General features: G+C 45.3%; 1 protein-coding gene across 5 annotated transcripts in view; it reads left to right on the top strand.

Moving 5' to 3' along the window:
* LRRC8D (leucine rich repeat containing 8 VRAC subunit D) overlaps positions 1–23916 on the top strand; it is a 74281-nt gene extending 50365 nt beyond the window's left edge. For all 5 annotated transcript variants that reach the window (XM_033151637.1, XM_033151640.1, XM_033151639.1 and 2 more), the window contains exon 2: positions 20978–23916. In XM_033151637.1, the coding sequence (XP_033007528.1) occupies positions 20980–23556 (2577 nt within the window). In that variant the 5' untranslated portion in view covers positions 20978–20979 and the 3' untranslated portion in view covers positions 23557–23916. The remainder of the gene's footprint in view (positions 1–20977) is intronic.
* The last annotated feature ends 1126 nt before the right edge of the window (positions 23917–25042 follow it).

Raw genomic sequence — 25042 nt, 5'->3', positions numbered from 1 at the left:
TCCGGTGCCGGTCGGGAGGGGGCCGTGGCATCATGCCCGATGTCGGGCATCATCCCACGGCCCTCTCCCTCCTTCCCGGAGCCCCGCCGCTGCGTTTTAAGACTGCAACGATCGCTGCAGTCTTAAAACTCGGCGGCGCGGAGCTCCGGTGCCGGTCGGGAGGGGGCCGTGGAATCATGCCCGATGTCGGGCATCATCCCACGGCCCTCTCCCTCCTTCCCGGAGCCCCGCCGCTGCGTTTTAAGACTGCAACGATCGCTGCAGTCTTAAAACTCGGCGGCGCGGAGCTCCGGTGCCGGTCGGGAGGGGGCCGTGGCATCATGCCCGATGTCGGGCATCATCCCACGGCCCTCTCCCTCCTTCCCGGAGCCCCACCGCTGCGTTTTAAGACTGCAACGATCGCTGCAGTCTTAAAACTCGGCGGCGCGGAGCTCCGGTGCCGGTTGGGAGGGGGCCGTGGGATCGTGCCCAATGTCGGGCATCATCCCACGGCCCTCTCCCTCCTTCCCGGAGCCCCGGCGCTGCGTTTTAAGACTGCAACGATCGTTGCAGTCTTAAAACTCGGCGGCGCGGAGCTCCGGTGCCGGTCGGGAGGGGGCCGTGGCATCATGCCCGATGTCGGGCATCATCCCACGGCCCTCTCCCTCCTTCCCGGAGCCCCGCCGCTGCGTTTTAAGACTGCAACGATCGCTGCAGTCTTAAAACTCGGCGGTGCGGAGCTCCGGTGCCGGTCGGGAGGGGGCCGTGGCATCATGCCCGATGTCGGGCATCATCCCACGGCCCCCTCCCTCCCTCCCGGAGCCGCGGAGCTGCGTTTTAAGACTGCAGCGATCGCTGCAGTCTTAAAACACAGCACCGCGGAGCTCCGGTGCCGGTCGGGAGGGGGCCGTGGGATCATGCCCGATGTCGGGCATCATCCCACGGCCCCCTCCCTCCCTCCCGGAGCCGCGGCGCCGTGTTTTAAGACTGAAGCGAGCGAACAGCAGCGCTGCTGTTCGCTCACTGCAGTCTTAAAACGCGGCTTGGCTTGGCTCCGGTGCCGGTCGGGAGGGGCCCCCGGACTTTTTTTCCCATAGGAACGCATTAATTAAATTTTAATGCGTTCCTATGGGAAAAGGTGCCTCGCAAGACGAAATTTCCACAAGACGAAGAGTCTTGCGGAACGAATTAATTTCGTCTTGCGAGGCACCACTGTAATCTGTTTTTATAACTAAATAGATTCTATGTGGGGGGGTTTTTTTGGACGATGACGACACATTTTTTAAAATTCAGAAACAGGTGCCAAAATGACAAGAACAAGCATTTCAGCAGAACTGATAACTGCTGCAGAGGCAAAGGATATATTCCAAATAATGAATAATAAGAGATGGTTCAGATTTTAAAATAAATATTGGAACAGGAAACGCTCACTGGGATGAATATAACCAGAAGGAAGAAAAATTAGCAGCAAACAAGTCACACAGCTATTTTCCCAAACTTGAGATAAGATCACAATGTAACTTCCCCGCCGAATTCACTGCAGAATACAGCATGACTGCTCTTTGAATAATGCACTTGAGATAAACATCTTTTAAGATGTGGCCCAACATTCCTAAAAGCAGAATAGAGACCTATGCATTACTTCCTCTATTTTGCAAGCACATTTAATCCTTAACGATGGCCGTGGGAGAGGTAAGCAGATGCTAAAATCCATTCCATTAAAACAAATGGCACTTTGGAGTGGCCTGCTTGGATTGCTTGGGGTGGGAGTGAGGAAGGGAAATAGAGTGGTACCCTCCGGTTATGAACTTAATTCGTTCCGGAGGTCTGTTCTTAAGCCGAAAACCGTTCTTAACATGAGGCACGCTTTCGCTAATGGCGCCTACCACTGCCGCCGCGCAACTTCCATTCACATCCCGGGGCAAAGTTCGCAACTGGGAGTATCTACTTCCGGGTTAGCGGAGCTAATTACCTGAAGCGTTTGCTTTCTTTTTTCTTTCTTTTTTAATAAGAATTTATTGGATTTTTAACCATAAAAACATACAAAATACAAAACTACAAAAAAACTGCAAAACATACAAAAAAGGAAAAACTCACTCACACTTATCAATCCTTATCCTCTTTATAATAATTATTCCTAGGACTTCCTCACGTCCTCTCTTCTGCGTTCATTTTTAATCTTATTTAGTAACTTTGTAACATTATAAAATCTTCTTTCTCACAACTATTCTTAATCTCACAAAATCACAATCATCATATAATTAAAATCTTATGCCTAACAAATAAACATTATACAACTCCAACTTATATCCTTTCTTACTTAACTTTTGATCACTGTAGCCTTAATCACTTCTGATTCAATTTCAGATATTAATTAATCACATCCTATCAATTAATTAAATATTTCTTGCCATTCTCATACACCGATTTTCCCTTCTGGGTTCGGAGTTCCGTGGTCATCCAATTTATATCCCCTTTACAAATCTTTCACACCCATGCCTTTCCTAACCATCTTCCCCTTTCCCCCTTCCCTTCCCAAACCCCCCAGATCTCCCCCCCCCCCAGGGTCCAATCTTTCCAACTCCTTCATCTACCCGAAGCGTTTGCAAGGAGGACGATATGTAACACGAGGTTCCACTGTACAGGAAGCTGCCATATACTGAATCAGACCATTGGTCCGTCTAGCGTAGTATTGTCTACACTGACTGGCAGCAGCCAATTGGGGGGGGGGGGTCATGGACTGGTTGGATGCAGAGGAATGGTGTGGGGAGGGACCACCAAGGGAAGCAGGGACAACAATGAGTGACCACGGGGAGAAGACTGGGAAGAGGATGTGACGGAAGCTGAAGAGGTAACAGGATTTAGTGAGCAGGAAGAGTCATGGTAGAGAGAAGTCTAGATCGGAGGCAGAAGCCAGAGCCTGTGAGAGGGACAAGGGAGGAAAAGGCAGAGATGAGTGAGGCTGGTGAAGAGTCACCGGTGTCCTCCCCTCCTGCTCCGACAAGCTCCCCATTCCTCTGTCACACAGAACTAGAAGGGTATTATCCGCTAATACTCTTGTTGCTGTGGTTTGCCATCCCCATGTTTCTTCTCAAACTCTGCCTCTTTTTAGGCAGTTCTTAGTTCCATCATTGTACTGCTTCTTTCCTGCTAATACATGAAGTTTTAACTCAGTCCTCCCCCCCCCCATGAGTTATAATATGCTGTACATTCCGCTTTATTTCTGCTACTCTGCTCGTTATTTGTTTCTGTGCCTCTTCTTTCTGAAACTTCTCTGTTGCCTTATTCTGGTGACCTTCCTGTTATTTGTCCTCATACAAAACTACTTGTACTACAGTAGTTTAATTCTCCATACTTATTTAAAAAAAAAACACCAAACAAAAACCACTACCAATGCTGATCCCTGCAGTGCTTATTTCTCTTTTTGTAACATTTTTAATTTTTTGCTGAGCTTCCTCTTGAATCTGTTTTAGTTTCTTCCATTCAAAAACAACAACACACCCACTTTACCTTGTTCGCTGTTGTCTACTTCCTCTTTAGTTTAAAAATATTCACATTTTATTTTGAAAATGTTATCCAGCATTATCTTCCCCCCAAATTGAAGCGGTTAGCAGCATTAAATAATTAAACCAGCGCTTGTTGCACGAATGAACTAAAGAAACAAAAGAGCAGCAAACAGAAGAAACAACACATAACTTGCAACAAAGCCCACCAAGGTCATGAATCAATAAAAGCCGGGGGGGGGGGGAGAGGAGGGAAATCAATGAATGGTATGGTAAAAAGAAATGAGGAAGACCCACATCAGGAAATATACAATATGCCTCTGAAAAGTCAAGTTTCTTTGAACTCTAGATGGAGTGGAGTAGAGTAGATAATTTATTATGGTCGGAGACCAGCATAAAAAAAACACAAACATGTAATACATTGTACAAAATTAAAATTTATAAATGTGACGAGCATAAAGCGACCTAAAAACTTTAAGATGGAGCTAGAACTGATCCTGGTTTGGGGATTTTCTTAACAAACTAGATTGGATCTGGGAATGGTCTGTGTCTGCAGATCTGAACACAGAATCTGGCGACCAACCGGGTCTTCTTCTGATCTTGCCTAACAGGAGCAGGTTGCTTTTCCGGGAGGTCAACAAGCCTCACCAGCAAGGGATCAATGGTCTCACTACGTGCCTCTTCGTAGAAGGGACATCTGAAAAAAGTAAGTGCTCTGGGCTTCCTATTTCCCCCAATGAACAGGCACAGAGTCTTTGAGCGTATGGACTTTTTTATATGCTCCTTACAGGACCGGCAAGGGCAGAGCCGAGCTTCTGGCGAAAACTCTAGATGATGTAGTCTTTCATATCTTAAGAGGTGCGAGAAAGCAGATTGCTATGACAGTTTCCCTAAAGTTTTAAATTTCCCCTTTCTTAATGTTTGCAATTAAAGTCTCCAGTGTAATTATGCCATTGTTTATTGAGCCTTCAAACACACACACACACACACACACACACACACCACACACACACCATGATGTTCTGGGCTACAGACCAGGTGTGGAAAATTACAGTTTCAATACTTGCTGTTTTACGATGTAAATAACTGTTGAAAAATAACAATTACAGTCAAAGGTTGTTGGGCATCTTAAATAACAGGCATTGCTGTTCTTGTTCTCTGTAATTACAGTGGGCCTAAAACAAGTTATACAGTTTTATCTCCCATGAAATCAGGGGTTGCGCCTGAAGCTTGTGAAAAAGATTCCATGATAGGAAGTTCTGCTCACCGTTCTCAGGGGAGGAGTTTGTGTGGCTCTTCCGCCAAGCCAGGGGAGCCTTTTGCGCCTGATGTGGCCTGCAGAGGATGCCACTTCCTTCTTCAGCCACGGGAGTTACTGTGGCCAACCTTGGCACCAGCCAGTCCTGGGAGGGGGGGGCAGTGGGCATGGCCTTGCGTTTTCACTGTGGGCATTTAACTGCGCTGTGCCTGGACCCTTACAGCTCCCGTCACATTGGATCTCCCACCCATTACAGCAGTGGTTGGCCAAACTCGGCCCTCCAGATTTTTTGGGACTACAATTCCCCATCATTCCTGACCACTGGTTCTGTTAGCTGGGGATGATGGGAGTTGTAGTCCCAAAACATCTTGAGGGCCGAGTTTGGCCACCACTGCTTTTACAGTGTAGTCTACCATGCCCAAAGGTGAGCTAGCAGGTCGTGCTTAGACCTTGCCATGGAGATACTTGGTCACGGTATTTGGGGCCAGGCAGGAATTTCCCCTCCAGTCAAATTGGGCCTGCCCGGGGGTTTCGTCTACCTCGTAGCAATTGTCACAACTGGTTGGCAGCTAAGGCATTGGGTTGGATCCTTAGTCAAGGCAGAGGAGGTGGGGCTTAGGAACCCCTTCCACCTCAAAGAAAGCGGGGTACCCTGCTCAAGGTGTCCAAGGGGAGGTGCTCCTGTCCAATGCTCGAGACGGGGGCCAGCGTTATGTACGTCAGTATGGAGAGAGGTGAGGAGGAAATGCAAAAAAAAGTAAATAGCGGTTATCATTAACGGAAGCCATTAAAAACAATGGCAATTGCTTACCTGCCTCGGTTCGGTGAAGCCCACTGTGGCCAGAGTTTGTTTGGCTGTGGTGGCGGTGGGTTTGTGGGTAAAGCTCTGGCTCTGTCAAAGCGAGTCCATGTTTCAGCATGGCATGGTAAGGCAAGAGGTGTCAGCGAGGTCAGAGCTGTGTTTAACGAACCTGGCACTCCCGTTGTTGCCACCACAACCTCGACCTGAAATTACAGAAACTTTGCTGAGATCCCTTGTAGTCTAATCTACTTGCTATATCCTTACGTGGGAAGCTTAATTCTCAATAAGGCTGGAGCTATTACATTTCTTCTTTTTAAACAGTTATATTTGTTGTTCTCATCTTCTCCACCAATAAGGGCAAATCTCCTTTAAAATATACACACAGAAGCACAGAATTAGTTCAGCAGCAGCTGTTGCTCTGGTAGCATACGTGGTGGTTTTAAGACTTGCATGAACATGTTCCGGGGGGTGGAAATATTTCCAGGAGACGTAAACATGCCCTTTCTGAGCTGATTGTGGGTTTGATTATGAAACGAGAGCTCCACATTGACCATAACATTTGGAGACTAGAATGGGCTTTAATTGGCTGTTTTTGATCGTGCCTGGTAGAGAAACTGCCTTTAGTATATTAATGAGACATAATGACAGTGGCGATAGAAATCTGGTGGGGTCATTGTGGAACCTTCCAAAGGCATTTGTTTTAAGCCATGCAGACATTGGAGGGAATGGAAGTCATTCTAGAATAAGATTAGGCCTGGTCCTTCTTGTTCTATGCTGTCTTTATCCTTTTAACTAAGAATGAAGCATTAAGAATTCCTGTTAACCCTGCTAATTCAAACTCCGTTACAATGGTAGTTCAAAGAAGTGGACTTTTTAAAAAACAAACAAACAAGTAGCAGGTCTGTTTTTGAAAGAGCGATATTTTATAAAGTTGTGATGGGTGGTGAAAATACAGCGAGTGTTTGTGGGGCAACTGCTAAGATTATTCTTTTCAACAGCACGGGAAAGCTGCAAAGGTTATGTGTTGTGAGAATGTGAACATTGGATTACGTAAGGTATCTTCACGAACTTAGTGTCTTCCAGATGTTTTGCTGTACTGCGTCATCCTTGATCGCGGAGACCAGTTGTCTTTCAGAACACCAGGGCACCAGGGGGAAAGACTGTATTGTTGTTGTTCAGTCGTTCAGATCGTGTCCGACTCTTCGTGACCCCATGGACCAGAGCACGCCAGGCACGCCTATCCTTCCTGCCTCTCCAGTTTGGCCAAACTCATGTTAGTAGCTTCGAGAACACTGATCCAACCATCTCATCCTCGTTCGTCCCCTTCTCCTTGTGCCCTCCATCTTTCCCAACATCAGGTCTTTTCCTAGGAGTCTTCTCTTCTCATGAGGTGGCCAAAGTACTGGAGCCTCAACTTCAGGATCTGTCCTTCTAGTATTAGAACATCTTTATAGTAACCTCTGAAATTCATTCATTCATTCATACATTCATGTCTTCTTAAAGTGCAGAGGCATACCAGTAAATCTTGAAAAAGGTACAGTATAAATCATTTTATAACAATCGCGGAAACCTGTGACCTTTCAGATGTGGTTGGACTCGAACTCCCATGACCCATAGCGGCCATGCCCAAGTTCAAGGATGATGGGACTTGTATTCCAGCAACATTTAGAAGGCCACAGGTTCCCCACTCTTTATTATAACTATCCCTTTGGGGATTTCAACCCTAAACAATAGCGAGGGTTTGTAACTCAGCTTGAAAGAGATCTTAGATGTGTTGAGGGTTTATGTGTGAGTGTGGCATAGATTTGACAAGATTTGTAAAATACCCTTTTGATATTTTGCAACTTGGATGATAGGAGAGCCCAAAATAATGGGTTCAATTGACATGCCTATTCTATAGTTACTCTTCCCTGGTGCAGGTAAACATTCAGGGCAGGGGAGCAAGTCTACCTGGTGAGCAGAGACTCAAGACTATAGGACGAGTGATCTCATTCATGTCAACTTTGATAGGTGGAGAACAGAGCATCTTCCTTTCCTCAACGCTCCCTTAAAACTATAGTAACCTGCTGTCATATCTTCCAGCAGGGAGGTGATGTACCCATTGTTTGTTATAGATAACTTGTTATAAAACTTGGCATGGTTTCCTTTAATTCCAGAAATACTATACACAGGTTTGTCTAGTGTAGTAGAAATTTCAAGAGCTGCTAAGGTACTGAATATAGTTCTGAAAGCTAATACCTGCACCAGCTGGATTATTTTGGTGCTGTTCGTATTTAAACTCTACAGTCATCCTCGCAGGGACATTTTGCCCTCTACTGTTGCCAACGTCTACGATGAACATGGAACAGGAGTGACCGGATAAAAAATGCAGGAGAGGCTATCCTATCTTGAATACCATCTTGGCGAGCTGATAAATCCTTAATGTGTTACTATCTGCATTGGCTTCTTAGTAGGCTCTAACTGGCCATTAGCTATTGCCGAATTAGACCATTTCATAATTCATTAGATATGCACATCCTTTAGGGCTCAGCAATGAGAGCTCCGTGCGGATGAGATATGAAATGCAGCAGCAAGGATGCTCTTGGAGCCAAGCAGTCATATCACACCATTCTGTACCAATCTAAAATGCGGCTTTGTACTTTAAAGACCTCAAAAGGGACCATCCTACCTAACGTACCACCTGCATTTGTATGAGCCTGCCTGAGTTTTACAGTAAACCTGGGAGCCTTGCTCTAGCTATCAGTAAGAGAGGCTAGGCTGTGACAGTAACCAAGGACTTGGCTTTTTCAGTGGTGACCATGTCTGTGGGAAGTGATCTGACTTGAAGTATGTGTGGCTCTCTCACTGTGACTTTTAAAAGGACCCTGAATACTATATTTTTTATATCTATCATCTATCTACGGTTTATTCATTCTTATCCGTTGCTATGTCCAATGGTTTTTTTATTGCTTATTTTCAAGGGTGTTTAATTTTGATTCAATTATTTCGACGAGGTTTTGTGATGGGGTTGCATGCTGCCTTATGAGGACGCCGATCCCGAAAGGCGGAAGATAGATATCTTTTAACAAGATGGAACAGAAGCACATTTATAATGTCTGTTTTACAAATCTAAGATGGAAGAAAACACTGGATTTTTTTTATTTCTGAAGTCTCAAAAAATACAAGACTTTGTATTTACAATAATACAAGACTTTTAATGTTACAGACTGTCATTTTAAAAATGTATTTTATTTTGCAGTTGTGTTGTTTTTTTTAAAAACATTTTTTTTGCTTTTAAACAAATAACAATTTAAACAAATAAAATTAAACACTTATCCAGCAGTACAGCTAATCAGGTTTGTTTTATCCATTGTCCCTAGACAATACACTTACATACTCAACATTCAAACATATTCCAGTGAGTTTGTTGAATCTGATGCAATCAAGTTGCAAAAAGAGTATCAAATATGTATAAACAGAGTCAGAAAATTTGTGGCCTCTGGATGTTGCTGAACTTGAACTCCCATCCACTGCGTTGGCTGGAGCTGATGGCAGCTGTCCCAACAACTGGAAGGCCACAGGTTTCCCCAGCCAGCCCACATTCTTTCCTCCTCTTCTTCAAACCTGCTGCTTTTGTGCTGCCACAGCCAGCGTTCGAAACTCCATTGTTCTAGGCCAGGGGTCAGCAAACTTTTTGAGCAGGGGCTGGTCTACTGTCCCTCAGACCTTGTGGGTGCCGGTCTGTATTTGGGGTGGGGGTGGGGGGATGAACGAATTCCTATGCCCCACAAATAACCCAGAGATGCATTTGAAATAAAAGGACACATTCTACTCATGTAAAAACACGCTGATTCCCGGACCGTCCGTGGGCCGGATTTAGAAGGCGATTGGGCCGGATCTGGCCCCCGGACCTTAGTTTGCCTACCCATGTTCTAGGCTCATCTAGGGAATGTCATCAGCGCAAGCCGTTTCTGAGGTTTGGGTGCAGCACTGCGCCAAAGATTTCCAGTTTAAACAGCAGAGTGGAAGGAAAGGAGGACCTTTTTCTGCCTCCCCACTTCCAGCTACTCTCCAAAGACTGGAGAAGAATATTAGGAGGGTGGGCAGGGAAGGACTAGACCCTGTGGGAAATGAACATAATATTTTGGCTGCAGTTCATTCATTTTTCAGCTATGCGTTCTTGTTATGAAAAAAGTGTGCCTAGACATTCCGCTGTTGCGCCCATAACCTCGGTTTAAGGTGCCGTTTAGCTCCTCGCTTTCATATCTCAGTTTCTAACGCTGAGATAAAGGGCCAATGGATTCCTTCCTCAGAGTGATGCATTCTGGGCCCAAGTAGCCAGGAGAGTTGCTTTTCATCCCTATAGGCATATGAGCTAATCTGGAAAGTTTTCTCAGCGATGGGTGGAAGTGTGGGAAGTGGGTGAGTCAAATGACCTTCTAAGGCTTTGGGGGGGTGGGGGGAGAACTTTCAAGTGGTGAAGTACTTAGGAATGTTACACAGTTTTTAAAAGAGCTTTATGTGTAATGATTAGCTTAACGTCTGGTCAACTTGACTAACATCCATCAGTGTAGGTGGTATTAGTCAGGTAAACAAAAACCGATGTTTCCTATTCTCTGCCTGCATTTTGCTTCAAAACCAGGCGCTGTGCTTATTTAGTCTTGCTGCTGCTGCTGCTGTTTGCGAACACTAAAGTTATTTATTCTGGTTGTATTCCAGGTGGTTGTGTTAAAGGATGTTCTGTGGAGCCGCATCAAGGCCATACAGTTACAGCTCTGTTATATACCACTTTAAACAGCTCCCCCCACCCCCGGAAAAAAAAATGGGAACAATTGTGTGTTAAGGGTGCTGAGTTGTTAGGAGTTCCCTCACAAATCTCCAACTCTCAGCACCCTTAACAAACTACAGTTCCCAGGATTCTTTTTTTTGGGGGGGGGGAGCTGTGGCAGTTAAGAGTGGTAAATGAGTACTTTAAATGTGGGGTGGGGGGGTGGGGGTGTGTGAATGTGACCTGGGTCTCGGGTTTATAACCTCACGCAGCAACATTAGTGTCGAGTTAAGCCGGTTTTTGCCCATGCAGCCACCGCACCAGAGTATCTGTCTATAGCTGTACTGCTTGTAGCTCGTAGTTCAGCTAGGCCAGGGCTCTTTTAACAACCCCCCCCCGTAGCTGTTAAAATAAAAGCAGCTTTTGTAGGCGATAGTATGCCTTTGGGTCATTAGGCTCAAGGTGACATTGCTGCTGCCACCTCATTGCTTACTGGTCCGTGTTCCAGGGATGTTAAAAGCTGTGGTTTGGGTTCTGTGTGAGCTACTAATAAATGATAAATTAGAAGCAAGCTATACATTCCTTTTTAAAAAAATCGGTCTGGAAAAAGCTTGTGGTTCTCACGGTCTGACTACTTACTGTATACACCCCACTGCCCCTTCCGGCTCCCGAAAATATTTGCAGCACTAATAATTCATCTTTACTTTGGGGGTTGTTTCTGTGCTGTACACTAAAGGGCAGCGAGTCTCCCAGTTCACGGGAAGCGGCTTTTCTTAAGCTTGATACCTGGGATTCTTCTCGCAAATAAGAAAGTAAGAACGCCTGATGGTGTTGACTCAGAGGCGTTAGGCATACAGAAATTGCGGCATCGCCGAGTTCTTTCGTAACGGTTTCCGTGGCGCCACAGCGCTGAGTTGAAATGGTCTGTCTGAATTGGTCATCTGCTTGGTGAATATTAGGAGGGGGTCCTTGTGAAATAAGCCACGTGAAATATTATTGGGGGGGGGGACAAAATAGAAATGGTGCTAAAAGTGTTGATCAGTTGTATCAACTGATCTCATTATCAATCATGTGAGTGTTTGATCCAGAGGTTTGTGCTGCTGAGATGGGTGGGGGGGGGGGGTTAAGTCTAGCTCTGCTTATAAGAGAATTTATTTTATGACTACAGTAAATCTCAAAATGTACTAAAATTAATGGGTTTTAATTTATTTATTATTAAAAGTACAAATTATTAGTTTGGAAATGAATGAGTTTCATTTAAATGCTTGTTTAGGGAGCCTGAATTATTGGGTTGAAGTACTTGGGTTGTTAATACTATATTTTCATCTGAGTCGTAATTCAGCGCTGAAAGGGTTTCTTTGGATCCTTGGCTGCAATTTAACACCAATTCAAACAAAATCTTAATCTTTGCTTTGTTTTGCAGTTCGGAATTAAGGAGGGAAAGAGTGTAGGGTTTCTTAGGAAGAGTTTAGTAAGTTACCTTGATATTTACAAAAAAGTTTTGACATTGACACTAAGCAGAGTGCTTAACGGCACCTGGAGGATTTTTTTTTTACAATTAGTTAACTAATAAGGATAGTCATCTCAAAAGATTTTGTTCTAGGTATTATAAATCACTGGTTATGCAAGTCAAGAGGTATGCGTGCGCAATCAGAAATGGCTTCAGTTGCATCCCAATATTAATGTTTTTGTAGGCACTGTAAAGCCGTGGTTGGCAACTAGCTTTCCAGGAAAGCCACTGTGAGAATAACTGAAGAATACTAGGGCAGTTGTTCAATCCCATCTGTGAAAATCCTGTTACCATAGAAGCCGCTTTCTCAACAATTGTGTGTTCCAATTTGCTGGCAACTGTGGAGCCACGCAGAATCCCTTGGGCTGAATTAGTTTGAGAGCCACCAGTGGCTGACTCCTACCCAAAGTTGTTTTTCTAAATACCTCCAAGTGTAACAGAAGCTGGGGCTAGGAGAGCATGCTTATATCCTTCCAGCGTGGTGTTGTGGTTAAGAGTGGTGGACTCATAATCTGGTGAACCGGGTTCACTTCCCCGCTCCTCCACATGCAGCTGCTGGGTGACCTTGGGCTAGTCACACTTCTCTGAAGTCTCAGCCTCACTCACCTCACAGAGTGTTTGTTGTGGGGGAAGAAGGGAAAGGAGATTGTTAGGGTACTGATAAGCGGGATATCAAATCCAAACTCCTCCTCTCCTCCCTTCTTCTTGCACGAGCGGCCTTGCAAAGTCTGCCATTCACACCCTGAACCAGTGTTTCCCAAACTTGTGTCTCTGGCTGTTTCAGACAAGGAATCCCATCATCCTGACAGCTGGTCTTGCTAGCTAGGAAAATAATAATAATAATAATAATAATAATAATAATAATAATATATTATTTGTACCCCGCCCATCTGGCTGGGTTTCCCCAGCCACTCTGGGCAGCTAATATATAAAAACATGATAAGACATCAAACATTAAAAACTTCCCTTCAGATGTTTCTAAAAGTCAGTGGTTGTTTATTTCCTTGACATCGGATGGGAGGGTGTTCACAGGGCGGCACCTACCAAGAAGGCGCTCTGCCTGGTTCCCTGCAAACTCACTTCTTGCAGTGAGGGAACCACCAGAAGGCCTCGGAGCTGAACCTCAGTGTCCAGTCTGAACAATGGGAGTGGAGACGCTCCTTCAGGTATACTGGGATGATGGGAGTTGTAGTCTAGAGACCCAAGTTTGGAAAACATTGCCCTAATTGCTGCCACTCTCTTGTCTTCACCCCTACAGCCTCCAGACCAGAGGGAATTCTGGGACTCTCAGGGAAATGGGGATAACATCCAGTTTCCTCAACCTTCTCAGGGTGAAAGAAATTTGCTTTTCTCTGCCAAAACCTCTCTCAGCTTCTTGTGTCTCTCAGAGAACAGAGCAGCCCTTCTTATACTTCTGTAGCATGAACCAAGTGACATAGGCTCATGGTTCATGCTACAGTTCACGGTTCATGTGTTGGGCAACAATGCATGCAGGACCCAACCGTCCCAAGCAAGGAAAGGGAAGAGATTTTTCATGGCTGCAAGGAGTAGCCTTCAGAAACCACATCTTTCCCCATTGCACAGTATTCCTTTAGTGTATTAATAGTCCTTGTGAGATGGAAGTTTGATGATGCTGTAGTATGTTAGCACCACCACCATGTGTCTGGAAGCACTAGCTTTGCTCATGTCTGGTTCCTCGGCCGGTTATTTTTTAGTTGTGGTGTCAGCAGAGCCGTTAGCCTCTTGAAGATGCGATGTTTAGTAGCATTGGACAAGAAATAAATTTCTCATCCTCCAGTTACAATATTATAGCCACCAGCCCAAAGATGCTGGCTGATGCTCATGGAGCTATAAGCTATACAGCCCTGAGGCCTGCTAGCAGGTGTCTGTGCACACAAAATGACACTGGTCACCTACAAACTATTGTGATTTATTGCCTGGAAAATGGCTCCTCCTTGCGACCATGAAGCTGTTAAATAAGAAACAGTTGCCTATATATTGTGCAATAAAATGATCCCCGGGAATAGCTGAGTAGAAGGATTATTTACATGAAAACCAACTCTCCTCCAGTTCAATAAGGAACCCAGGAGCTTGTCATCTTGGAGTAATTTTAATAGCTGTGAACTTAGGCTTTGTCATAGAAAGTCTCGGTCTTGGGGGGTTGTACTAACGGGGTTTTTCCTAACATCTAATTAAAGGAAATTTAATTGGGCAGGCATATTTATACACCAAGAGTATATACTTATTTAACCTAGGCCTGCAATTTTGTTTCTTGGTAGATTACTGCCTTGAGATGGGTTAATTGCTTGCTGGTTCCTTTCTGACCTGGTTGTTAATCTGCGCGTAATTTCTTTCGATTTTTCAAAGCCTCGTTTAACAGATAAGTGCTTTTTCTTTATTTTCTCTCCTTCCTTCCCGCTTCCCCCTGCTTTACAGGTGCTGTTACATCTGAACTGTGTTTCAGCTTTTCCTAAAGCTTTGAAACAGCTGCTATGAAGCTGCAGTTATTCCTTTGCTTATAGTAGAACTGCTGGCTTCCTATTAGAGCTACTGACAGGTTTTCCATTACTGTCCTAGTACAGTCATACCTCGTGTTGCGTACGCTCCGTATTGCGTACGTCGAGTTACGGACCTCCGCGACCCGAAATCCTCCACGGAGCGTTCTGTGCACTTTGGCATGCGCAGAAGCGCAAACCCTGCGAATTCGGGTTTCTTCTTTTTTGTTCGTTCGCGTTACGTATGCCCAGGTTATGTGGTGCGACCCAGAACGGATTGCGTACATAACACGGGGTACCACTGTAGTCACATGTGGCCCCCGGTGGCTTCCTGTCCTCAGTTTCTAACACCTGCCAACTTGAGCTGCTTGGAAGAGTTGTGGCCTAAAGAAGGAACCCAAGGAATTGTAGCTTGGAGAGGATTCTGTTAGTTCCCTCGTATTCCCTTCCCCTCAAAACTACACTTCCCAGGATGGTAAAGTACAGTCTTACCTTGGAAGCTGTTCCGGAAGTCCCTTCGACTTCCAAGGCGCGGCTTCGGATTGGGCACAGGAGCTTCCTGCAGCCAATCGGAAGCCCCGCCAGACGTTCGGCTTCCGAAACAACGTTCACAAACCGGAACACTCACTTCCGGGTTTGCAGCGTTCGGCAGCCAAAACGTTCGACTGCTAAGCGTTGCCAACCAAGGTAACAACTGATATGACTGTTATTGCAGCTTGAGTCTGTAGGGTGGATATGCTCTTAAGAGAAAGTGAAAGGGGCTCAAAGGCTACTTAGGTGAAGAAAGTACAGTACAAGACGCCTTTTAAGAACTGAAACACCAAGTCCCCCCACTTCTCCCCAGACTTCTTTATTTTAAGTGAGTTTTTTGGGGGTGGGGTGGGGGTTAAGCTGAGTGTTTTGTTTGAAAACCTAGCTTTTATGAACATTACACAGACTCGGGCTTTAATCTCATTTTGGGCTCTTGCACAAAACACATTTTATTACTCTTTCACCAGAGGGGATGAAGGTAACTCTCCATCATACTCAAGAGCCCTGCCAAGAACTACAGAATGAGTTATGAAATGAAAAAATTCTTTCCAGCCTCCACAGGTTATAACAGAAACTTACAGAATTTAATACGCCAAATTAATCTGGTTTGGTAAGCACTTTGACCTGCCCAGTCATAAAATAGTGTTTTTTGTTTTGCCAAGGTATTCAAGCAAGTGTTTAAATCTAATGCTCTCTGCTGTATGCAAAATGCACCAGGGTGGTCATTGACTCAGTAAAATCAAGGGGCTCAGAGGCCTGTGGATGAAAGATCCTTGCAGAAAAATAATTTACAAGTCAAAACGTGGCTGGTACGTGTATGTTCCTTTTTAAACTGAGAGATTCATCATATACCTGAGAATTAAATGGTAGCTTTGCTTTTTCATCATCTTAATGTCCACTCGTATTGTCCTGAAAGCACATGAACTGTGTATATAGCATTATTCCAGAATGTTCTGCATTTCAAATGATTAAGAATGGGAGGATTTAGTTAAAAGGAAGCAGGAAAGTGTGTGGGGGAGTTTATGTAAAGCCATCTATTGAAAATAGGAAAAGGCACAAAACGTGAAAAAATTGACAAACGTGGTTAAACGGCCAGCGCAGGGGTCAGCATTCTTTTCAGCAGGGGGGCGGTCCACTGTCCCTTAGACCTTTGGGAGGGGGGGGCGGACTATATTTTGAAGGAAAAAAATGAACGAATTCCTATGCCCCACAAATAACCCAGAGGTGCATTTTAAATAAAAGCACACATTCTACTCATGTAAAAACACCAGGGAGGCCTCACAAATAACCCAGAGATGCATTTTAAATAAAAGGACACATTCTACTCATGTAAAAACACGCTGATTCCCAGACCGTCCGTGGGCCGGATTTACAAGGCGATTGGGCCGCATCCGGACCCCGGGCCTTAGTTTGGGGACTCCTGGGCTAGCGCATGACAACCTCCTTTATTAAAGTCTTGTCTAACTTTCTTTTCTAATAGAGGGAGAAACAGATCATAAATTCTTACAAATTAAATATAAACCTACAGTATGGCAGGCCAAGAAGCAATTTGAGGAACAAGTCATGGCATTAACTTTACATCTTAAGGTGTTTCTACGATTACAATAGTTAGCCAAACAGAAGAATAAACCTTGCTGAGAAACTTAATAGCTTTCCTTTTTTTCAAAGAGAATTCTTACCTTGCTAACCTTATGGGGGGGGGGCCAACCTTGTGGGTTAGCAACAAACATGCTGACAGTATGTGGATTTTCAAGAAGCTCTTGACAAAAGTTACTGAGCAAACATGCAAGAAGAGTGAGTTTCTCTTTTAACTAATCACTTATTGATAAGGCAAGAGGCACATGAAAGGAAGAAATCAATGGAATCCACAGAGATCTGTTTCGCTTATCGTACATTATCTGGAATGAGGGGTATATGGTGAGGTAACAACATTCCAGCAAGGATGTTGAAATTCCATACAGATTGGAAGAGCTTCGAGACTCTCCAGACTGGGTAAACCGGTCATTGTAAGTGTAGATGAGGCTTTGTGTGAACATTGGGACAAAAAGCAACACCCCCTAACGTCTTGCATATACTCAGGGGGTCCAATTTTACTGCAGTTACCCAGGAAATATATAATTTGAATTAGCTGGAGGAGCTTGAGCCAGTCAACAGGCTTATAAAACCTATGGATCTTAATCACCCACCTTGCCCAAATCACCTTGTGGTCTCTTCCAACTCTATGATTCTATTGACAGCCATCTGTCAGGAATGCTTTGATGGTGTTTCCTGCTTGGCAGGGGCTTGGACTGGATGGCCCTTGTGGTCTCTTCCAACTCTATGATTCTATGAAAGAAACCAGGTGATGAACTGGACTGTAAGGCCATGCTTCTGGTTCTGCTCCCAATGACGTTTAGTTTCCCCTAGCTCAGCCCCTGACATCTATACATTGTGTGTGGTTTCCATCGGGGAAAACCTACACATGGCTTGTGTACCTGTGCAACCACAATTCCAGGCTTTTCTCCAACTCGCAGCTAATACATGCTTGGGGAAGTAACGGATGGTGCACTGGGTATGTGGTGCTTAACCTGATCTCTCTCTGGCCATGCCAATGGAGAGAAGAGGCAAGGTCAGTGCGGTGCAATCCCTCTGGCAGAACCAATCGGGAAGCTGGTTGGAACTGAGGCAAACTCTGTTTTATCGTGGGTGGGGCCACCATCACTGTTCCGCAGTTCTTTTAAATCACATGGGCACATGTCAACGGTGTTTACAAACAGTGTGTGTGTGGGGGGGTGCTTCTGTCCCTATAATTCACTCCCAGGGCATGTGAAAAATAAGATGGCAGGTGTTTATGTTATTAAAGCTTCTCTTACATCGCTGTTGGTAAAACCGAAGGTAAGAGGATTACAGGGAGCTGTCAAGTATACCGCACCTTTGTCCTACATTCATAGTGGTTTCCAGAGAGATTTGCAAAGGATTCCCCACTCCAGAAAATGGTATTGTATTTCGTGTCACTCGTTCCTCCCAGTTGTATAGGAAGCTAGCTGGGAGGGCATGGGAAATAGATCCTTGTGCTTAGAATTGGTGCTTGTACAAATGTGATTGTGTTAAAACAGTCAAGTAACAACAAGGCACCTTTTCAGTACCATGAGTGTCAAAACTCATTGGAGGCAACTTTTAATCTGGGCTTCTCTGTGAGTTTGTATCTAGTCCGTAGAAAACCTGGAAATATCTGAACAGTTGTGATCACAGCAACTCTTCCCAGTAGATCTAGCCCCAGTGAGACAGTTGCAGGGAATGGAAGTCCCCACCTTCCCACTGCTCCCTAAGGCTCCTCCCTCTGTTCCTTCCCCAGCATCCTAAGGCTCTGCCGTCTTGTCTCTCATTGTTCTGCCCTCTTCATTGCTCTGTGTGTTCTTGGAGACCAGCGGGGAGGGGAGCTTGTTGCAGCAGAAGGGGAAGACTCTTGGATTCTTCAGCAGCCTTCCCCATCTCTGTCTACTGGCCAGCCTCCTCACCTGCCTCTGGTTCTGTACTACTCTCTGCCACATCCTCTTCCTGCTCACTAAACCCTGTTGCCTCTTCAGCTTCTGACTCCTCCTCCTCCTCCCAGTCTGCTTCCTCTTCCCCCACTGAGCACTCATTATCATCCCAGCACCAATCCCCTGGCTCTGAGCCTTCTTCCCCTGGGGGTTCCCTTGGGGGTTCCCCAGCTGGTGCCTCCCACCGCTCCTGCATCAGCCAGTCCATGACACTAATGCTTCCAGGCTGTCCTGCTCTCCCTACCCATTAGGTGTGGGTGCAGAAGGTGCACGTGAGCAAAACTAGCATTTATTTATTTTTTTAAATAGAAGAACTAGATTTTATGGGGGAGGAAGGGAGCTTCCCCCACCTCCTTGTTTGCACTCGAGGAAGAGGCTTCCAAAAACTGGTCAGACTAGTAGTTTTCTAATTGGCCATGCTTCTCTTAGTTTTCATGCTATATTTGCACTTCAGTAGTCGGTGGGGGGAGGATGTGGGTGGCGCTGTGATCTAACCACTGAGCCTCTTGGGCTTGCCGATCAGAAGGTCAGCGGTTTGAATCCCCGCGACGGGGTGAGCTCCTGTTGCTCTGTCCCAGTTCCTGCCAACCTAGCAGTTCAAAAGCACGCCAGTACAAGTAGATAAATAGGTACCGCTCCAGCGGGAAGGTAAACGGCATTTCCATGCACTGCTCTGGTTTTGGTGTTCCGTTGCACCAGAAGCGGCTTAGTCAAAATTCCCCCGTGTTTTGTAAAAAAAATTTTAAAAAAAGATTTTTTGCTTATCAAAGTGGATGTAGTTAAAAACCTAAAATCTATGCAAATGCATTTAACTGGAATAATTTTGAATTCCTTCCTGCACGTTGCATTGCTTCCAGTTCCTCTTCCTGGCCGCCATAGCTGGGGAAATATTTTTATAGCCTTAGCAATCCTCTCTTTGGTGTGTTTACTCAGAAGTAAGTCCAGCTGAGCTCAATGGGATTTCAGCCTTAAAACTGATGGTTGCCTAGGCAACGTCATGAAATCTCCCCTACTGCTGGTCTTGCAGTTCACCTGACACTACTTGCAGTCTCCCCTTTGGAGACCTGGTTTTCTCCAGTTCAGGCAGTGATGAATAAGCAGGCATCCTTTTTGCATTTAGTTAAATCATCTTGTAGTTGCAGGTCGAAATATATGGTAGGTTTCTTTAAAGGATGCTTATTGTTTTCCAGAAAAACCCCAAAGCAGCTCTCCTTGTAGGAATTGGGGGCAGGGGGCACTTTCCTAAAGTGTGGTTTTTGTTTTACTTAGCTCTTCAAGACACGTAGGTGAAAATTGAAATCATACAGGGCTGTTTAATTATAAGCAACAAAATTAGATCTCTCCATAACACCCAGATTCTCATACTTGCATAGCTCATATCCAGTGAACATAATGAACAACAAAAGCCTGAAATCACTGAAAAGCGAGCTGCTTAAATGTTTTGAGAACTGCTCTGCGGAAAGAAATTAAAGTGATTAATTTTTAATCGTTAAGAACTGCTTTTTAGCAACGTCCATTGTACCATCATGACTTTTATAAAGAAGAACTAAACGGTGTGGTGCGTCCTTCATTTGGTACGATTTTAAAACTCTTGAGTGAATGGGGGCAGAATCTTCAGATGGATGTATTTCACAGAATAAACAAAATTGCCCCGCCTTGAGTAAATCCGTTTAGGGGTGCTATTCACAATGGGTAGAGAGAGGGTTGTGTGTGTTCCTTTTTCATTTCAGAAAGCAAGTGAATTATGTTAACAATTTGTAGGTCTTGTACAGGAGTGGCTAATCCCTTACCTAAGGGCCCGATTCCCCCTGCCTTCCCTGGAAAAAAAGCAAGGTTTTCTTTCTACCCAAGAACCCTCCTGAAATATACTCGGAGTCAAGTGTGGATTTCATGCTCTTTATTCAGCTCATTGTAGTGAGGAATGCAGTTCCCCCAAAACGTCTGCTTTATATACACTATTTACACAATGGGCCCCACGTGATTGGCTAATTCCGGGATACTCCTGTATGCCAATCGGGTTGCGGATTCACTTCCACCTGGAGCTGGATTGGGTGGCTCCTGCGGACCAATCAGACTGCTGCATTCTGGATCCAATTGTTCTAGGACCAATCAGACTGCTGCATTCTGGATCCTATTGTTCTAGGACCAATCAGACTGCTGCATTCTGAATCCTATTGTTCTAGTACCAATCAGACTGCTGCATTTTGGATCCTATTCAACTCAGTACATAACACCTCCCATTTTGGCAGTGGCAGAGCATAGGATAGCAATATAAGCGGATACTGGACTGGGTTGAGCAGAGACGTATGAACCACTTTAACGGGGATGCAACTCACTCCTTTCCCAGTCATTGGATGGATCATTTAAGCAAGGGGGGCACAATAACCCCCTCCTCTGCTGATCTACATGGGTTAGCTGAGGGTTGGTGTGTGTGTGTGTGTGTGTAGGTAGTGGCTACATCCACGACTGGAGGGTGTATATAGCCAAGGGTGAATATAGCCCTTCGGCCAAAAGGAAAAGGTTAGCCACTCCCTTGTCTAATGGATTAAGTTTACATTCAAGAGTATAAAGTATAATTTGATCTGCCAGCAATCAATGACAGCTACTTTTTTTTCTTCCTTCTCGTTACAGGAATGTTTACCCTTGCAGAAGTTGCATCTCTTAATGACATTCAGCCAACGTACCGCATTCTGAAACCATGGTGGGACGTATTTATGGATTACCTAGCAGTCGTTATGCTGATGGTCGCCATTTTTGCTGGAACCATGCAGCTGACCAAAGATCAGGTGGTCTGTTTGCCCGTCCTGCAGTCGGCTGTAAATGCAAAGGTGCAGCCCAGCTCCTCGCCGAGTGCCAAAGCTACAAGCGCTGTTCCGGAACCCGAAACTACCGCAGCCCAAGACAAAGAAGCGCAGGGAGCGAGAGCTGTTTCTTTTGCACCTGTTGCCGCAACTGACATACCTCTCAGCAGTTCTACCTTTCCACCATTGCACTCCACTGTCGCCAGTCCAGAGGAGAAGGAGCAGGCAGATCCCCTGGGCCGAAAAACTAACTTGGATTATCAGCAATATGTTTTCATTAACCAGATGTGCTACCACTTGGCTCTTCCTTGGTATTCAAAGTACTTTCCCTACTTAGCTCTTATACATACCATTATTTTAATGGTGAGCAGCAACTTTTGGTTCAAATACCCCAAAACGTGCTCGAAGATCGAGCACTTTGTCTCCATCCTGGGGAAGTGCTTTGAATCTCCGTGGACTACAAAGGCGTTGTCTGAGACGGCGTGTGAGGATTCTGAGGAGAATAAGCAGAGGCTGACCGGGGCCCAGTCTTTGCCCAAGCACGTGTCCACCAGTAGCGACGAAGGGAGTCCGAGTGCCAGCACCCCCATGATCAACAAGACGGGCTTTAAGTTCTCGGCGGAGAAGCCCGTCGTCGAGGTTCCGAGCATGACCATTTTGGACAAAAAAGATGGCGAGCAAGCCAAAGCCCTCTTCGAGAAAGTAAGGAAATTCCGGGCGCACGTGGAGGACAGCGATTTGATCTACAAACTCTACGTCGTACAGACAGTCATCAAAACTGTGAAGTTCATATTTATTCTCTGCTACACGGCAAACTTCGTCAACGAAATCAGCTTTGAGCACAGCTGCATGCCCAAAGTGGAGCACCTGACTGGCTACCAGGAGTTCGAATGCACACACAACATGGCTTACATGCTGAAGAAGCTGCTCATCAGTTACATTTCCCTCATTTGCGTCTACGGTTTCATCTGTTTGTACACACTCTTCTGGTTGTTCCGGTTACCCCTGAAGGAGTACTCCTTCGAGAAGGTTAGGGAAGAGAGCAGCTTCAGCGATATTCCAGATGTTAAGAACGACTTTGCGTTTCTCTTGCACATGGTGGACCAGTATGACCAGCTGTACTCCAAGCGGTTCGGCGTCTTCTTGTCGGAGGTGAGCGAAAACAAGCTGAGGGAAATAAGCCTGAACCACGAGTGGACTTTCGAAAAGCTGCGCCAGCATGTTTCCCGCAACGCCCAGGACAAGCAAGAACTTCATCTCTTCATGCTCTCAGGGGTCCCTGATGCAGTGTTTGATCTTACCGACTTGGACGTGCTGAAACTTGAGCTGATCCCTGAAGCTAAAATCCCAGCTAAGATCTCCCAGATGACGAACCTGCAAGAGCTACACCTCTACCACTGTCCCGCGAAGGTGGAACAAACAGCCTTCAGCTTCCTTCGCGACCACCTGAGGTGCCTGCACGTGAAGTTCACCGACGTGGCGGAAATCCCGGCTTGGGTGTACTTACTTAAAAACCTCCGGGAGTTGTACCTGATAGGCAACTTGAACTCTGAAAACAACAAAATGATAGGACTTGAATCTCTTAGGGAACTGAGGCACCTCAAAATTCTCTACGTGAAAAGCAACCTGACCAAAATCCCATCGAACATCACGGATGTGGCCCCACATCTAACCAAGCTCGTCATCCATAACGACGGCACCAAGCTCTTTGTGTTGAATAGCCTTAAGAAAATGATGAATGTAGCAGAGCTGGAATTGCAGAATTGCGACCTGGAGCGCATCCCGCACGCCATCTTCAGCCTCACCAACTTGCAGGAGCTGGATCTGAAGTCCAACAGCATACGCACAATTGAAGAAGTCATCAGCTTCCAACATTTGAAAAGACTGACTTGCCTGAAGTTGTGGCACAACAAAATAGTCATCATTCCTCCTTCCATTACCCATGTGAAAAACCTGGAGTCGCTTTACCTCTCCAACAATAAACTCGAATCCTTACCGGCTGCAGTGTTCAGTTTACAGAAGCTCAGATGCTTAGATGTGAGCTACAACTCTATTGCAGTGATTCCCCTGGAGGTAGGCCTGCTGCAGAACCTCCAGCACCTGCATATCACCGGAAACAAAGTAGACATTTTGCCAAAACAGCTGTTTAAGTGTACCAAGCTGAGGACTTTGAGCCTGGGGCAAAACTGCATCACCTCGATTCCGGAAAAGATTGGCCAGCTCTTGCAGCTAACACACCTAGAGCTGAAGGGGAACTGTTTAGACCGCCTCCCGGCTACGCTGGGTCTGTGTCGGCTTCTCAGGAAAAGTGGACTCATTGTAGAAGATCACCTCTTTGACACGTTGCCTTCAGAGGTCAAAGAAGCGTTGAACCAAGACACAAACATTCCCTTTGCTAATGGGATTTGAACAGAGGTAGAACTCCCAAGTGACTAACGTAGATTATATTAAAAGTACACCTTGTTATAAAAACCCTGTGTTGGGAACCCGGAACTCCTTTTTTGTAAGAAAGGACTGTTAACCGAGGGTGGTAGAAGCTTGTTTGGTGTTTGTAGTATTTTGAAACATCATTTCCAAATTTTTTGGAGGGGAAAGAAGGAAGGGGGGGAGGGAAATCCTTAAACAATCTTGATTCTTCTTCTTTTTCCTTTAAAGATGTTTGTAACTTGGATGCTGCCGCTTTTGAATGTTTACAAACTGCTCGCCTGCTTAATGTACATGATTAAACTGGTGACCTTTTCTTACTATAAAAAAACATTTAGTGGCTCAGTTCATTTTAGCGTTCTTTTAGAGACCACAGGTGCTGTGTTGCTGATGTTGATCTAGCAAGGAGAAACTGGACGTTCATTCAGTTGTGAATTGTCCAATGTGATCATCTGCCCTCTGCTACGTGAATGGGAATAGGGATTTCTACCTTTCTTGCAACGTGGATGGAAAATGCACCACCAACTGCTATTTTAACCTCGTGGCGGCATGCGTGTTGCATGTGGCTATCTTTTCTGGACTGCAAATCTCGTTTCCTAAATGTGTACAGCAAAATGATGTTTTGCTGGACAGATCTGGAAAATTGTAGAATCGTAGAGTTGGAAGGGGCCACAAGGAATTCACATGCAATACGTTTCACATGCAATAGGTCCCAGATGCACACCCTGAATGCGATCATCATCTCCCACTAGAAAAGGCTGGCAATCTTCCCACAAAGAGCATGGGAGAATGCAAGCTTGGATTGACTAGGAGGGAGCACTGCATGGGCTCCCCCCCCTCTATATCACACTAGCCTCAGGCTGTGCCAAAGTACAGCATACCAAGGGCAAATGTTAGTGACGAGCTATGCTAGAAAGAACACGTTGCCTAAACATAAATCCGTTGGCACAGACAACACCTCATATCATGCCCTGAAGCTCTCACGTATGCAGCTGAAATAAAAATTGAATGGCATAGCGTACAGCACCTCAATAGCGATGGAGTATGAAGCGTCAGCTCTGTTCCACAGAACAGTAATTTTTAACAAAACAATTTCCCCAACATCACATTTTGGAGCTTGGACAGACTATGGTCTAGATGCCTGCCACCGTCCGGGTCTGTTCCTTAATCATATTAGGCCTTCTGCTGTTTTGACTAATTTAAACACCAATGGATCCATTTTGGGACTAATCGAAACCCACTTAGCTAAAACAAATGGCTGGGAAAGCTGGGTTCAAGCTGAATGTAGCCTTTAAAAAAACAAAAACACTACAACCCAGTAGTTGAGCCCCCACTGCTTTTTTCAAGAACAATACCTTCAGCGGCCTCGTTTTAGAGAGTACACAAACAAAGAATTTGCACCATCGTATTAAGTTTGCTTCCTCCACGATGGTTGATCTTGTTACTGTTTATTCCAGGAAGAGAAAATAAT

Source organism: Lacerta agilis, chromosome 6, assembly GCF_009819535.1.
Source record: "Lacerta agilis isolate rLacAgi1 chromosome 6, rLacAgi1.pri, whole genome shotgun sequence".
Taxonomy (NCBI): Eukaryota; Metazoa; Chordata; class Lepidosauria; order Squamata; family Lacertidae; genus Lacerta; species Lacerta agilis.
This window is presented reverse-complemented; position numbering and strand designations above follow the sequence as displayed.